Raw genomic sequence first — 16,284 nt, 5'->3', positions numbered from 1 at the left:
AGGGCCGAAATTGGCCCCTCCCCTATTGCAGTAAGGCTGGGCCCCATGGGATGGGGTCCAGGGATGACATTTGCCTTAGGGAGGGGGGCTGCATGCCCCCCCTTTTTTGCAGTATGGCTGAGCCCCAAGGAATGGGATCCCCAGGGCTGAAATCGGCCCAGGGAGTGGGGACATGTGTCCTCCACCATAATTATAGTGACAGATCCCTGGAGATGAGGTCCCCGGGGCCAAAATCAGCCTGGGAAGGGAACCACATACCCCAATATAAAAAGTGCAGCAAGCTCCAGGTGATGGGTTCTCCAAGGCCACACTTGGCCCAGTTAGGGGGGAACTTGCCCACCTCCCCCACAAATGTAGCAGGCCTGGTGGGATGGGTCTTAGGGGCTGAAATTGGCCTGGGGAGGGAGCTGCGTTACCCCCTCCCCCTTTTGGAGGTATGGCTTGGCCTGAGGGATGAGATCCCCAGGGCTGAAATTGGCCTGGGGAGGGGAGCCATGTGACACCTTCCCCCACAAGTACAATGGCAGACCCTATGAGATGGAGTCCTTAGGGCCAAAATCAGCCTGTGGAGTGAGTCACATGTCCTCCTATAAAAATGTGACAGGCCCTGGAGGATGGGGTCCCTAGGGGCCAAAATCATCCCAGGGAGGGAAGTACAAGCCCTCTACCCCCACAAAATGTGCCAGGCCCGGCTGGATGGGGTCCCCTGAGCCAAAATCAGCCTGAAGAGGGGGGTTGCTTGCCCCCTCCTTATTAAATATGATGCCCACCCCCAGGGGATTGGGACCCTGCAACTGAAATCAGCCTGGGGAAGGGGGGTCGTGTGTCCCCTCACACTGAAATATGTTTCTTGCCCTGGGGTCCCCCTGGGCCATAGCAGCCTGGGGAGCCGGGCCCCATGTCTCTACCCCCCTAAAAAATACACCAGGCCTTAGGGAATGGGGTCCCAGGGCCAAAATCAGCCAGTGAAAGAGGCCTGTGAGTTGACTGCCTTTGTGGCCAGGTCCAACCCCCGCTGCACTATTCATAGCCAAATGCCATGCACAGCGTGGAGTTGGCTGCATGTGGGGGGTTGGCAACAGGCCCTGAGGCCATCCCCCTCAGAGCACATGGCCAAAGGCCGTGTACAACATGGGGTTGGCCGCATGCGTGGTGTTGGCTGCCTGTGAGGGATTTCCTGCAGGGCCTGGCCTGCAGGCAGGCTCTGTGGCCAAACCCCACCGCATATTGCCACAGGCCGTGCATGGCAGTGGTTGGATTAATGTATGGTAATTAAACATTACTTTACCTTAAAAAAAAAAAATTGAAATTCACTGAAAAAAACAAATGTTACAGGGACGATATAGCTAGGAAATAGCATTAAAAACTATAGAAATTCACTGAAAAAATAAAGGTTACAGTGACATTATAGTTAGGAAAGAGAATTAAAAAAAACTTAGAAATTCACTAAAAAAGCAACAGTTTCAGGGACGTTATAGTTATCGTCAGATATTACATATCACAGAAATTCAGTGGCTATGGTTATCTGAAGAATCTATAACTTCTGCCCTAAGGTAGCTATAACTCACATCCTCGCATGCACTGTTAATTGCCCCACATATTATATCATTCATGACATCTTCTATGGCATCATTAATAATACCACTGCAACATTTGCAAAAATATTATTGATGAGAAAACTGCATGGCCGGGTCGTGAGTTATAGTTACCTTAGGGCACAAGTTATAGTTTCTAGAGATAACTATAACTGTAACTGCGGAATTTCTATGGTTTATGTGTGTAAAATCTGAACCTAAGTACAATTTCTCTGTAACCTTTCGTTGTTTAGTGTATTTCTATGGGTTTTTAAATGCTTTTTCCTAACTATAACATAATTTAATCTATGTTTTTTTCAGTGAATTTCTAAGGTTTTTAAAATTTTACTTCCTAACTATAACATCCCTTTAACCTTTGGTTTTCTCAGTGAAGTTCGAGGGTTTTTTAAAATGTAGTTCTTAAATGTAACCTGCAGCCTATGAGAGTGTGTGTGTGAGTGGGTGTGTGAGCCAGTGTTTGAATGAGTGTGTGAGTGGGTGTCTGATTGCCTATGTGGTTTTGTGAGTGGTTGTGTGAGCGTAGGTGTATGTGTAAATGACTGAGTGAGTGCTGCTATGGATCTGTAGGTGGGCGTGTCAGTGGCTATAAAGGTATGTGTGTGTCTTTGAGTGTTGGAATGGATTTTTAGTATTTGCACATACAGATTATTTAAAAGGGAAAACCATGCACTATGAGCTTAGAAGGATACATCAATGAAGAAACCACTCATCACAGTCACCCAAGTCACCCAAGTTCTGATTGTGCATTCAGCTCTAGTAATGATTTTAGATTATTTTTTAATGTACAGAATTAGATTAAAATATTTGTTTTGGATTGTCCAAGGTCAAGAAGTTAGGATTCTTTCCATTTTACTGGAGTGGAGCTTCACCTTGGTGTGTTTATATTTTTAAGAGGTTTTCAATAAAATTCAATTGATCTAAAATAAGCATTAGGACAACAATGGAGGCTTATCTTTTTGGAGAAGAGTGTACAGATTTGCTTAAAAGATGTATACCGAACGGTGGTACTTTTGACTGGCAAATTAGTAAATAGTTTTTCATTCTGTAATTGGCTAGTGTATACAGTAGACAACAGTTATGTAATGGAGTACCTATTTTCACACTTGGTTGTGTCTCCTTGCCATTTCTTTGAATGAGTTGATTGCATATTTGTTTCTAAAACTTTTTATTTGTCACAAAGTCGCTGCAAATTATTCCGAAAGCTATGTTCTGGTTTTGTGGGCAAGTCGCAAAGATAGCATGTTTTTGAAAAGTGTAAAACACATACATATACATATTGTAATTAATGTTTGACAACAAATTAATATTTACTACTTTATCAAGTTATTTCACGTCATTGCGACAATGACGGTCATCACAAACCTCGTATGACCTAGAAACAAAGAGATATCATTGCAAGAGACAGTTCTCATTGGTCTTTTAAGGAAGTTTCCATCCATTTTGTTTTCCTTGAATCTTTCAACTGGTATTTGAATCATTCATGGGAGCTGTGCTGTACTGCTAGTGCAGAGCTTAAATTAGGATATCTTATTTTTGTACAATAAAAATAGCAACAGAAGGCAGTGAGGAGGAGGAGGTGCCACAGGAACTGCAGGAGAAGAAGGAATGTCAGGAGGGAGCTAGTGATAAAGGACCAGCCCATAAAAGGCGAAGTATTGTGTGGGATTTCTTTGAAATTCCATCAGGGGTATTCAAAACTGTTGCCAAGTTTGTCAAATGCAGCTTGTGCAATAAGACCCTTTCAAAGAGCAGCGCCAACAAGTATTCTTGTGGTACAGCTAGTATGTTGTACCACCTTTAAATGTACCACAAGAGGAACCTGGAGAGGGCACACAAGGAGAGAGATGGAGAGGGACAACCACTTCCAGGGCAGCACCACCTGCTCCTTGAGAGAGAGTGCCATCAGAAGTAGTTAAAAGATGCCCAGAAATTTCACCTGAGTTAAGGAGCATTGGGATCTATTGCCTTCACTGCAACACCACTCTGACAGCTGGTGAGCAGTATTTTGATGTTATTTTAGAGACAGCAAGGCAGCATACCTGCTCATTTATTTTCTTCACTGCAGTTTTTCTCTTTATTGTTACAATAATTTCCCCTAGTGGCTATTTTGATTGGAAAAAAATGCTAAAAAATACAAACTTTTAGAAAATAAAAAAAAAATTAAAACATAGTTCCAGAAAAAAGGGAAAAAAAAGGTTCTGCCAGAACCGCATTTCATAGTTAAAAAAGATAAGCTGTATGTGTGTATGTAAGAAAGAGTCAGTGTATGGTGACTAAATAAGTGAATGACTGTACAGACTAGTGAGTGAGTGAATGCATGAGTGCTGTATGACTGAGTGAGTCACCGGATAATGTCTAATATTCCAATTTATTAGCATTAGTAGTGGATATCGAGTAATTCCTTTAATGTTATGTGCAGCTAGTCCTGTTGGTACTGTTACTACACATGACAAATTTGAATCTATAGCCTTCTGTAGATAACCACTGAGAACTTTAATTAGAAAGCTTTTGCCAGTGCCAGCATGTCCACTGATGTATAGTAATATTAGTAATATTGGTTTATATGAAGAACAATCACGTTGTTTCTTCTTGTGGAGACATCCATGTTCTATTTTATCTTTAACTTGTTCTAAATTTCTCTCTGTTCATTGTTTAGCTGTGCCACTAACTGTTTGAAATTCACGGTTTCCTCTCTTGCCAGTTGCATTGCAATCTCCACCTCATTCATAGCTATAGCTGCTTCATTTTGGATTAGTTTCTTCCTGTTCAATCTCATCTTTCAACACCTGCAAGTACATTGGAAAGACAGAACACTGTATACTGTATTTTACAGTGTTGAATGAGTAGTCATAACAGTCATAGTGTCCAAGTAAATCTGATTCAGAATGTCATGGCTTGAATAGTTGCAAAACTGGCAAGTAGAAAAACTCTTATCTCTCTGGAGGTTGGTAACTTAGTTTTTTGTGGTTAATTGATTTCCTTTGCTGTATTTCACTAACCAACCATCACATTCAATGACTGCAAATCTTCCTTCTTCTATTTTTTCAGTTATATTAGCTCTATATGTATAATGCTAAACATATTCAGCATTATACATATAGATATAGACACATATTTTCAGGATGGAGCTTCCTTCTTGGGTAGTATGTGTCCAGCATGTTAGTCTTTAGAATGTTTGTCCTTTCATCAGGATCAAATTCTGCAGGGTACTGTCTTCTTGGAAAGACTTCAATACTCTAATACAACTACTTTCAAGGCCTAGACTTACCTACACGATTCCTCTAGACATGGAGAACGAACTTGCATAGCTCAACCTATCTGCCTATTCATAAGATCCAATTTCCCTGTGGGAAAGCATTTACAAACTAAGGCCCAGATTCTGGTAGGTGTCACGCAGTGCAGTGCAACATCCAAACAAGCTGCACTGCATGACAAAGAGAGAGAGCAGGAGAGTGCCATATTCACATAGAAATGGCACTCTCCACCCCTCTCCCTAGTGCTGGCGATGAATGCAGCTGCTGTGTGCCAAGCACATACTTTAGCACCATAGTGCTAAGGTGTGTGCATGAGTCTAGCATAGGTTTTGTACAGAAAGGGTATCCTTCCTGTACAAAATACTGTGCCTAGACAAGTGCCCACTTTCCTACTGTACAGTGCAGCACACAGGCAAAGTCAGAGAAGCAGGGAGAAATGAAAACATTTCTCCGTTTTGCGACTGCTTTTAAAAGGCATTAACTTTTTATACTAAACCCTTTTTTCTGATCTTTCAGAACAGGGTTTACCGTCAAAAAGCATGGGTGGTAGCACGGGTGCGCCCATGTAATGCCCCCTTGATGCAAAGTAACACAAAGCAGCGTTTCGAGCTGCTTTGTGTTATTTGCCACACAAACTAAAGTAAATACACATTTGAATTGGTTTGTGAATGCCAAAAAAAGTTTAGCGTTGGTTTAGCGTTAAAAAAGCAACGCTAAATCTTTCAGAATCTGGGCTTAAAACAGCACAAATATTTGGTAAGACTCTTTTCTGCTGAAATCTCCTCCCACATCTCTTTCATCTTTGTCTTCTCTGACTGTGTTGTATAAGAAGTCACATAGCGAGCAATAGCAAATTAGTTATCCTCAATAAATTGTACATCCATATTTGCATTCCACATGTACAGAATGACAGGGTCATAGTCATTTATATATTTCAATGCTTCTGTTCTTTTGAGGTTGTACATATTTTTGGGTGATTTTCGGGTTAAGGTGTGTCTGATTGCTGACAAAAAAGCTGTTCACTCTTCCTCCTGAGATGACAGGTCATGGGAATCCAAAACAACATCTTGTGTAAAGTTTTGCTTTTGATCTATGTTTTCGACTACAGTATTTAACACACCTATGATTTTGAAAACATAGAACTTGTTGTCTCAATCCCTTGTCAGCTGTTTCTTTTGGAATGTCACATGTTACATACTGTTCTATGAAAAACAAGACGGACTCATCAGTGTCTGTTACCCATAACAGCATGTGAATATGTGGAGCACCTGTACCTTGGTACTCTTTCCACCAAAATAAATCAGTCACTTCACCAACAGGAGGATTTGTTTTATTGAAAATGAAAGCCATCATTGCTTGACAGCTATGGTTAACATATCTACAAACGTTTGCTGAGTCCAATGAGCAGAGGTCTCCTGGTGTCTTCAAATTGATGTATTTTATGTTTGAATTTACTCCTCGTAAGAAATCAAGCAGGTCATCCCACACATACTCAGCACAAATGAGTGTCAAAAACCATGTAGGTGTTCCTAGGTTTCTCAACATGGATTTCAGCTCACTATGATAACAATACCAATACTCCTTGGTACCACGTTGACATGCCATCAAATTAATTAAGTTGTATTTCAGATTTTCATCTTTTCCATGAATGTTTTTTAACAAAAAAACTCCCTTGCTGACAGATTCTGAATATTCACCCCTGTTTTCAGACTGTGTTTAACTGCAAAAGGTAAGCCAGAAAAGTCGCTCTCAAATAGCAGATTAAATATATAGGGAATACACTAGCGAAATCTCAAGTCCTTTGAGTGAAGTCTAGCTGATCTGTATTCTGCTGCTTGTATTTGTGTACGTCGCTCATCATATCAACCACCTACTCCAATAGGAAACAGCTGTGGAAAACAGTTGGCTTCTAAGCTTTTCTCACACACACACTTAAGTCAGCACCTTTCACTTTTTCCATCTGAAAGAGAGCAATTGTCATGGTCTGCATGATGCTTCTTGTCTTTGACTGAAGAATTTGAAAGAGCACCCGGTCTTCTGCTGGTTCAGGACTGACCAAGATAAGGGCGACCCTTTCTAGTAGCCACGGTGCTGCTTGACAGGAAACGCCTAAGCAGACCGTACCCCCTAAAAGGAGTCCAAGAGGAAAAAAAAACAAAAATGTGGGAATAACCTCAAAACAGGAACTCCTGAAAAAGAGGGGAAAAAACAAGAATGAAAAAAGGAAAAAACGGGAAAAGTCACAATCAGAGTAACAGGAACTGGAGAAAACACGACAACCAGGAGCGAGTATCACTACCAAGAGGAAGTGTTTTCAACACAAAGAAGATCAGGACTGAGTGACTTATATACTAGGAGACAGGAAGTGAAAAGAAAGCAACACCATCTTGGATTGGGAAAGGCCCATAGAAAAGAATAGGAAAAAAGTTAGCATGCTGGGAAAACAGGAACATAAAGAAGACAACATGGAGACCAGAAGAAAGAAAAGGTGAAGTGCACAGAAAAAAGAAGAAAAGAAGGAAAGAGAAAGGAAAAGAAAAGAAGTCCCCTATCGCCAGGCTAGAAGAATGTCAGGGAAACAGGTAAAAGCGACGCGACCGGGAGCACAAGATGTGCTTCCTGAAACGGTTTGTTGTCATAGAAGTGCAAAAAATGCGGAGGACGGCACTCTGCTAATCGGAGCCGCGGCCCGACTGCGGCGGGAAAAAGAGACGCCGAGGTTAAGAGCGGTGTCACAGTAGGTCCCCTGTCCGAGGACCCAGGCTTGTCAGGAAAATGAGAATAAAAAAGGCGAACCAAACGGGGTGCATGGACAGATGAGGCATCCTCCCAAGAGCAGTCACTGAGGGGATACCCCTTCCAGTGGATCAAAAACTGCAGTCTATTCTGAAAAAATCAAGAATCACAGATCACGTGCACCTCATATTCAGGATGGCCATCCATAGAAAGGGGAGGAGGTCGTTGTAAATGCCGGTTGTATGGATCAGGAATGAAAGGTTTTAACTGGGGCACATGAAAAACAGGATAAACTCTCCAAGTATGAGGCAGCTTTAGTCAAACAGCAACAGGATTCAACACTTGAAGTATCCGAAAGGGCCTATAAAAACGAGGTTTGAATTTGTTATGAGAAAACAGTGAGGGCAGAAATCTGGAGGAAAGCCACACCTTGTTGAAGGAAATAACAGTTACTATGATGACTTGGTTACCAGAAGAAGACGGTAGGGAAGATATGAAATCTGTGGAAAGGGTGCACCAAGTAGCTGAAGGAACAGGTAAGGGCATCAGTAAACCTGCTGGTTTGGTTCGTGATATCTTGGTTTGGGCGCATACAGGACATGCTGCTACATAAGTTTCAGCATTATTCTTAAGGAAAGGGCACCAAAAAAGAACGTTGAAGCATCTCCTTGGTCTTCTTGACTCATTGATGCCCAGCTACAGGAGAATCATGACACATCTGTAATGCCTCAGTTTTTACCTTTTTAGTAGGTAAGAAAACGGTGTTTTGATGATAGAAGTAGTCTTGTTCCTTTCGTAAGAGAGGTGTCACTTTATTCTACTCTTCCAGTGGAAGGAACTAGTACTCAGATTTAACACGATCCAGAAAAGAATGAGTGACCCTGATAATTCGACTGGACTCAATGATGTGTGGAGAGGAGGTATTAGTGATATCAGGATATCGACAGGATAATGCATCTGCCACTAGATTCTGGGAACCGAGAATGTAAGTTATCACAAAATCAAATTGGGTAAAAAAGAAGGCCCATCTTGCTTGACGACTATTACGGCATTGGAAGCTTATTAGACATTGTAAATTGTGATGGCCGGTCCTGGCTTCAAACGGCTCTCTTGTGCCCATTAAGAAGTGTCTACATTCTTTACATGCTACCTTGAGAGCAAGTAATTCTCATTCTAGTACTGAGTAATTACGTTCTGCTTCTGTCAGAATGTGAGAGAGATAGAAAATGAGATGTTCCAATCCATTATCGTCTTGTCTTTGAAGTAGAACCACTCCTATGGCTCTTTCCGAAGCATCAGTCACTATTATGAATTTCTTAGTAGTATCAGGATGTTGCAAAATGGGTGCTTGGGTGAAGGACCTCTTTAGATCTTGAAAGGCCCATTCAGCACTATCGGCCCAGACAAATCCCTTTTTCAGGTTTTCTTTTTTAATTGTCTGGGTGATAAAACTTTGTTGGTGGGCAAAATCCTGAATAAATTATCAGTAGAAGTTTGAAAGTCCAAGAAAACACTGCGTTTCTTTTACAGAAGAGGGAGAGGGCCAGTCTAGAATGGCTCTTACTTTGTCCGGGTCCATGGCTATTCCCGTTTGATTGATGTAGAACCCTAGACACATTACTTTGGTTTTGTGGAATTCACACTTCTCTGGTTTACAATATAATTGGCTCTTTTTGAGTCGTTCCAGGACCTGCAATACATGTTCAGTATGTTGTTCGGGGTTATGGGATTATATCAAGATATCGCCCAGATAGATCACTAAATTGTGGTCTAATAAGTCAGAGAACACAGAATCCATGAATCGCTGGAAAACAGAAGGTGCATTGGCTAATCCAAAAGGCATGACTCGATATTCATAGTGACTAAATGGAGTACGGAAGGCTGTTTTCCATACATCTCCTTCCTTGATACGCAAAAGATGATAGGCACCTCTTAGATCTAATTTAGTGAACATCTTGGCTCCTTGGATGGCGTCCAGTATATCCCTAATTAAGGGTAAGGGATAACAATCTTTGATTGGTATTTTATTGAGTGCGCGAAAGTCGACACAAGGACGCAGATCTTTCATCTTCTTAGGAATTAAGAAAAGAGTAGCCCCAGAAGGAGAAGAAGAAGGACGTGATCAAGACCGGGAAGGTCGAAACGCGTTTGTGTTATTTGGTGGGGTTTTTTCTTGTTGAATAAAAGAAGATTAATCACAGAATTCTGTGAGTGCGGCATCTTTAACCTGTATGTTAAGCTGGCATGACGATATATACATATATATATATATAAAATACATGCCAAATATAACTGGGTAATGGGAATAACGTCCAGCGCTTCAATCTCAGTACACTGGTCCCCGCCAGTGTGGTGATTAATAACATGAAAATTTGCAGTACTGAGACATGCATTAATACACTAGAATACAATTTCGACTGTACGTCTTCTTGATTCTTTCTTTTGTCATTTTTTGTTGAATCTCTTTATACAGGACATACAGCCAACAAGTGTATCGCGCACACTGTGCTTCTTCAGGGCTGTTTATATAAAATACTAAATTAAGCATCAATAATAATGAAAATATAAATTAGACAACTTCGCTTCATGACAGGAAGCACAACATAATTCAGAAATCACTTATGAAATTATTCCAAAATGTTTCATACTTAATCGAATATACCTAAACGTTTTTAGGTATTCATGTATGTCTCAAAAAAACCATATATATATATATATATATATATATATATATATATATATATATATATATATATATATATATATATATTTCACACACACATGTGTATAGATAGATGAACAAAAAGTCAAAGAGAAAGCAATTGTTGGGTGTACACTTGAAAACTAACTTGAATAATACGTGTGAATAAAACGTCAAAGATTAAGAAAAAATAACAACAAAAGAAATAATTTATCCAAAATGAAAGTACTGGTATTCACCAAGCCAACAATATGGTAAATGAAAACAAAATACGTAAATTAACAGTGGTGATATTCACCTGTTCTTAGATCTTTTAAAAGACTGTGACAATTGGACTATTCTAGGAAAAGGGTATTTCTGAAAATGTGAAAATAGTCAGGTGCCATGAAAACAGAATTATTTCTATGTAAAAGCTAGATATTTCAACACCAGCAAAATTGTCCTATTTTGAACAACACACTTCAACTTGTGTACAGATCAACCGTAGAAGAAGCAGGATTTGCCATCAGGGTTTAAAAACCTAGGAGAAGGTAAGGCTTTTTGAAAGTCTTGGTGGATTCACCGAGAAAGTTTTACAAATTGAGGAAAATGAACAATCTATTTATACACATATGTACCTTTTCTAATGTTTGTCTCTAAAGAACATTTGTATGAGGGAACCAATATTATCTGTAGTGTTTTGTAGTTTACGTTTGTATTTCAAGAGTAGTAAATATATATTCTTGAGGGAAATATTTACAATTTTCTCAATTATAAATTGCATATGTTAGTCAAATATTACATATTTCAATGGCAAAAGTTAGAAGAAGCCTTAAACAGATTACACAGCCGGGTTAAAAGATTGTGATGATTGCTTTGGACTGAAATTAAAATGTAATTACTTGAACGGCTTCAAGCGTGGAGCAGTTCATTACAAAGCAAAATATATCAAATTGAAATAGGCCACACAATACAAAAGTTGCAAATACCAGTTTCAAGATGGTGTCCACAGAGACAGATTCTGGGTAGTTTTGTCCCAACATCTCTATGCTGGGCTCAGACAGGTGGACAGCAGCATGGTCTTGTTCTGCTTTAAAGTCTGTTTGCTAAAAGATAACCCATTTAGCATGGTTAATGGTAGTATGTCCAAGTTTAAATACCTATATTGATAGTGAGAAACCAGATGATGAAGAGAAAACAGACAATGTAAGGAATGGAATATGTTACCTATACAAAAGGATTATGGAGTTTAGCTCCCTAGTTGATTAAAAAAATGTGCCTTTTCTTCACTTGTAGATTGCGACATCTAAACACATATATATTTATGTATTAGTCAGTAATTTTTGAAGCAATGGCACATCATATTCTTTTCACCTTTTCAGCAGAGTATGAAGGTTGCTTTGTGTCACAAGACCCACGGGTACCTACACACTATGCTGGATACCATTCTATAATTCACATTTTTGCCCATCATCCTAACCTTTAGACTACCATTCACTGTTATCTTGATTTCCTGTACAGATTTGAATACAAACTTCCCGCTGTGAAATTTTCCTATACACTGTATGTACACGGAGAAGCCCAGATGCAGTCATTTGACTACATCCCTTTGATTGAACAGATGTTGGCTGGCTAAAACATGTTTCATCTCAGCAAAAATTACTAATAGAAAATCTGTTTTGATGGACTAAGGAGACAAGCTGATGTTTCATTTGGGTGTGCTCACATTTGAATTTTACGTTCTGGGAATTGTTACCCAACCTTGGAGAGTGCAAGAGTGACTGCTCTCCCCCTTTGCTGCACACCTAGTAAAGACTTGATAGACTATGGACATTTGAATAAGTATTGAACTGATACTGTGTGCTCTGACAGTTCCCCGGCAATTCAAACAGTTCTTAACCATTGCTTCCCTACACGCAATGCTTTTTGCCACAATGTCCTTGTGTATTGTTAGATAGATTTGCAGATGCCAGGGTGTCTTAAACACCAATTTATTAGTGGGAAGGAATACACCCACAACAAGGAGCGCTCAGCGTCTGCGAGCAGCAGAAAGTAACTGGCTAATGTTGCGGCCAGGCTCACAGGCTTTTACATTGTTGCATGAATACTATAAGTGAACATCCATATTACTACAACATTTCCCTCCTTAAACGAAAACAAATAAAGCCCTATATAGCAGGTAAGAGTTTGAAGCACTGACACTAAAAACTTAAGAGTAAGGTCAATATTAAAGCAAAACAAACCATACACTATAGTGCAATACATTGAATGATGTAGAATACACTAAGGAAGGAAGAACTCAAAATAAAATAACACATATTCATTAAATCTGCTGGGTGTCCTCCTCTGACGGCACCCCACTTTTCTCCTAGCTGTGGTGCCAATGAGAGAGCGTAGCTTATATAATTAATATTAACATGAAAAGTATATGAACTAATGTGCAATAATGCTGCATAGAAACTGCATTAATATGTTTTGCTAAAACGTGCACTTGAAATGTGCCCACGGGGAGTGGACACCAATGTATACGGGGACTAATGAAAATGACTAATGTTGATGAAATTATTGCATTTAAATGGTTTTACACTAATCATTAATGGTTATGCTATTAAAGTTTTGCTAATAAATCTTTTAGGCCTTAGTTAGCATAAGTCGAGGCCTAACTGCCTGACTCTCATATTAAATGTGTTTTTCTAACGTCCAGTGTGCTGACTCGCTAAAGGACATAAACTCTTGTTTTTTCCTTCAAACTAGAAGCTGAATGTAACTATAGTAGATCCATTCTCATGAAGTTCGACTTGCTTGTAGGAATATTTTAGCTAAATGCAACAGTGTAGATTTATGTTAGGTACAAGGTCGCCTAAACTGGTACAGACAATGGAGCTACTGACCGAAGATGCGCAAAGAATTACAAGCGGATTAAATCATACCGGACATTCTACCTCTAAAGATGACAATCGTATGGACCAATAAAATACGTGAGAACTGTTATGGGGTGACAAATTCAATGACCTAATGTAAAGTTAATTGGTTAAAGATAGTGGGGTGCAACCCCTTGTCCAATTTGGCTTTAGGGGAATGTACAATGAAAATAGGATAAACACCCTTGACACCAGGAAGTAAATCAGAACAGGAGGGATAGGAGAGAGACTAGGGGAGATGCTGATGTGAAATGCTATGATCCAGACACTTTGTCACTTTGACTAGTGACTTGTTAGTTTAGTTAGAACCATTTTTGTCCTTAGATTGCCCGTTTATACTTTACCTCCTTATGAGTGAAGTACCCCTTTTGCCCTTTACCTGAGCTGAGTTCCTGACTGGTGGCAAACCAACTGATGCCCTGAAGACGAAGACCGAACCTGAGTGCTGACCCAAACTTGGAGGGTAACTATATGACAATGAAATTGTAATTGTCTGTTTGCTTTTCCTTTCTAGGTACCAACTGCTTTTCTTTTGACAGAGTTCATAGCTAGATGTTTTCCAAACTGGTGTTACTAAATTGTTTTGCATGAAGCCCAACATGCCAATGCTAATTTGAGGTTAGTTAAGGGGTTCACTAAACTGACGCAAATGGACAAATGACTGAATCTATGCTTTGTTGAATAATGTGCTAATGATACTCTGCTAAAGGATAACCTATGTTCACGCCTTGTTATGTTCTGATGTTTGTGATTCTTGCTTTGATGAAATCTTATCAGAGTTGTCATATTGTGACTATGCTAATGAGTTTTTTGGTTTTGAGACTAAGGGCCATATGTACGAACACATTTTCCCATTGACACAGAATGGGAAAAACCCTTTGCTACATCTGGCCCTAATCAACTTACTATTAGAATTGTAATCAAAAGGGAATAAAATATCACATAATCATACTAAACTGGTGTGGTTATTCATGACTGAAAGGTCATGGTGGTGTCTTGAGTTTTGTTAAATGTCATTGACTAAAGTGAAATGCATTGTTGTAGTAAATATTGATTACATTATTGACGTATTGATTGACATGTTGATTAGTTATCTCGTCCTAAGGTGTCTTCAATCAGGGTCAAAAGATTCATTGGCCTAAAACGAGTCCCAAAGTGAGTAAACTGGTCATAAAGGGACGTGTTAACACCAATATCATTCTGATTTGACACACATGGAGGCATTGTCACATCGGAGGCTGAAGAAAAGTCATCCTGATGTGACTGTAACCAACTTGACCAATCACACTGATCCGTGCTAACATTAGAGTGTGTCTTCATGGAAGCCATTTGTGCCTGAGATAGGTGGATAAGACTCCTGTTATTCCACTATCCTTTTCTGTCAAGAAACACTGACCCTTTGCTCATCTTCTTTACCAGTATTAGAGAGGTAAACTTAAAGGAACCTTTACAGACTTTTCTGGGATATTTTGTCAGTACCCAGTCATCAACCTGTAGTTCCATGCTTTCTTAAACTTTTACCTGCATCATATTGGTCTTTCATTTCACACTGTTTCTTCATCACACGTTAAGTCAATGGAGACATCTCTGGCTCCACCATCCTTCAAAGTGCCTTTGCACCGAATCCATTCAGGACAAAGATTAGTATGCACCTTCCTACCTCTGAGCAATGTGAAGGGGAAGACCTGTGGTGCTATGGGGTGTTAAGCTGTAGATTTGAATCTTATTGTTAACAAATTCTTGTATATCCTGCCCAGATGAAATCACTGTTTGAATCTCTTCTTTTTCAATTCTCTTCTCCCTCGCTACCAAACCATTCAAGTACCGAGAAGAAAGGGCAACCTTGATGTGCTGGATGCTATTGATTTCTAGAAAAGTGTGCATTTTGTTAGACAGAAAATGTGTGTCATTGTCCATGACAATCTCCTTCGATGAACCTTCTATCATGAACACACACCTATAGTATACCTCTGATAGTCTATCAGTGAAATGAAGTAGTTGATATTGTTGGGTAATACTTCATTTGGGCCAGAAAATCAATATCAACTATGTACTAAGGTTTATCTAGAAAGGGGACAGGGTGAAGAGGCGTGGCAAGAGTTTTATCAGACTGAAGGCATTCAGTACAATTATCAATCATGGATTTGACTTGTGTTTCCAAGGATGGACCCCAATAGTACGGCGTGAGGCGTTTGCATTTTATGGTTACCCCCAAGTGTCTTTGGTGTGCAGAGTGAATTATGCCTTTCCTTAGGCTCCCTTGAGGGATAAACAGATTGTGACACATCACCATATTGCTTACTATGGATAACTTAGTGTCTACCTGAAAAACATTTTTTTAAGCCACCAGCCAAATTCCTGCTCCCAGGCCAACCATTCATTATGAAAATTTTGATCTGACTAAGGGCCTGATTTGGAGTTTGGTAAAGGGGGTTACTCTGTCACAAATGTGACGGATATTGTGTATGAGTTATTACAATTTTATTATAGCCTATCAAACTTGTATACCGCAGATGGGACATCTGTCACATTTGTGACGGAGTATCCCCTCTACCAAATTCTAAATCATACAGTAAGTTTGGAATCCATGGTATAGGGCTCTTGCCAAGCTTGTTCGCAAATGTGAGCACGTCCAACAACCACATTTAGTGTTACCACCACATATTCAGTTTCCATTCAATTTCCTCTAGCCCATCTTGATCTTGTTCACCCTCTAATGCCATGTGCAAGAGGTAGTCAGCCCTAGAGCTTTTTTCCCCCCTGGTAGATACATGATGGTGAAATGGTACTCCTGCAATTTAGACAACAAATGCACAAGTCATGCTGAGGCTCTGCTTGCCCCACTACTATTGAGTATATGCATCAAAGGCTTGTGGTCAATGAATACTTTAAAGTCTCGTCCTCAAAGGTATGTTCTGAATGTGTGTATGGCCTAGATGCAAGTCAAAGGCTAGTGTTCTAATGTGCTTTAATTGTCTCAGGTAGTTTTAACATCCTGGATGCAAAGGCAAAAGCATGTTCATTACCAGTTATCCATTGGACCTAGAGCTGCATCGAGACTCCTTAAGCTAGCGTCAACACTAACGGAGCATCTGCAA

At 39.8% G+C, this 16,284-nt stretch overlaps 1 protein-coding gene across 4 annotated transcripts in view; it reads right to left on the bottom strand.

Annotated features, from left to right (window-relative positions):
* The window catches only part of GYG2 (glycogenin 2), a 271,963-nt gene that overhangs the window by 23,938 nt on the left and 231,741 nt on the right, over positions 1-16,284 (bottom strand). For 2 of the 4 annotated variants that reach the window (XM_069205089.1, XM_069205090.1), the window contains exon 9: positions 11,255-11,371. The exons of the other annotated variants lie outside the window; for them this stretch is intronic. In XM_069205089.1, coding sequence (XP_069061190.1) covers positions 11,255-11,371 — 117 coding nt within the window. The remainder of the gene's footprint in view (positions 1-11,254; positions 11,372-16,284) is intronic. 4 annotated transcript variants of the gene reach the window in all.

This window comes from Pleurodeles waltl, chromosome 8 (genome assembly GCF_031143425.1).
Source record: "Pleurodeles waltl isolate 20211129_DDA chromosome 8, aPleWal1.hap1.20221129, whole genome shotgun sequence".
NCBI lineage: Eukaryota > Metazoa > Chordata > Amphibia > Caudata > Salamandridae > Pleurodeles > Pleurodeles waltl.
The sequence above is the reverse complement of the archived record's forward strand: the minus strand, read 5'-3'. Positions and strand labels throughout refer to the sequence as shown.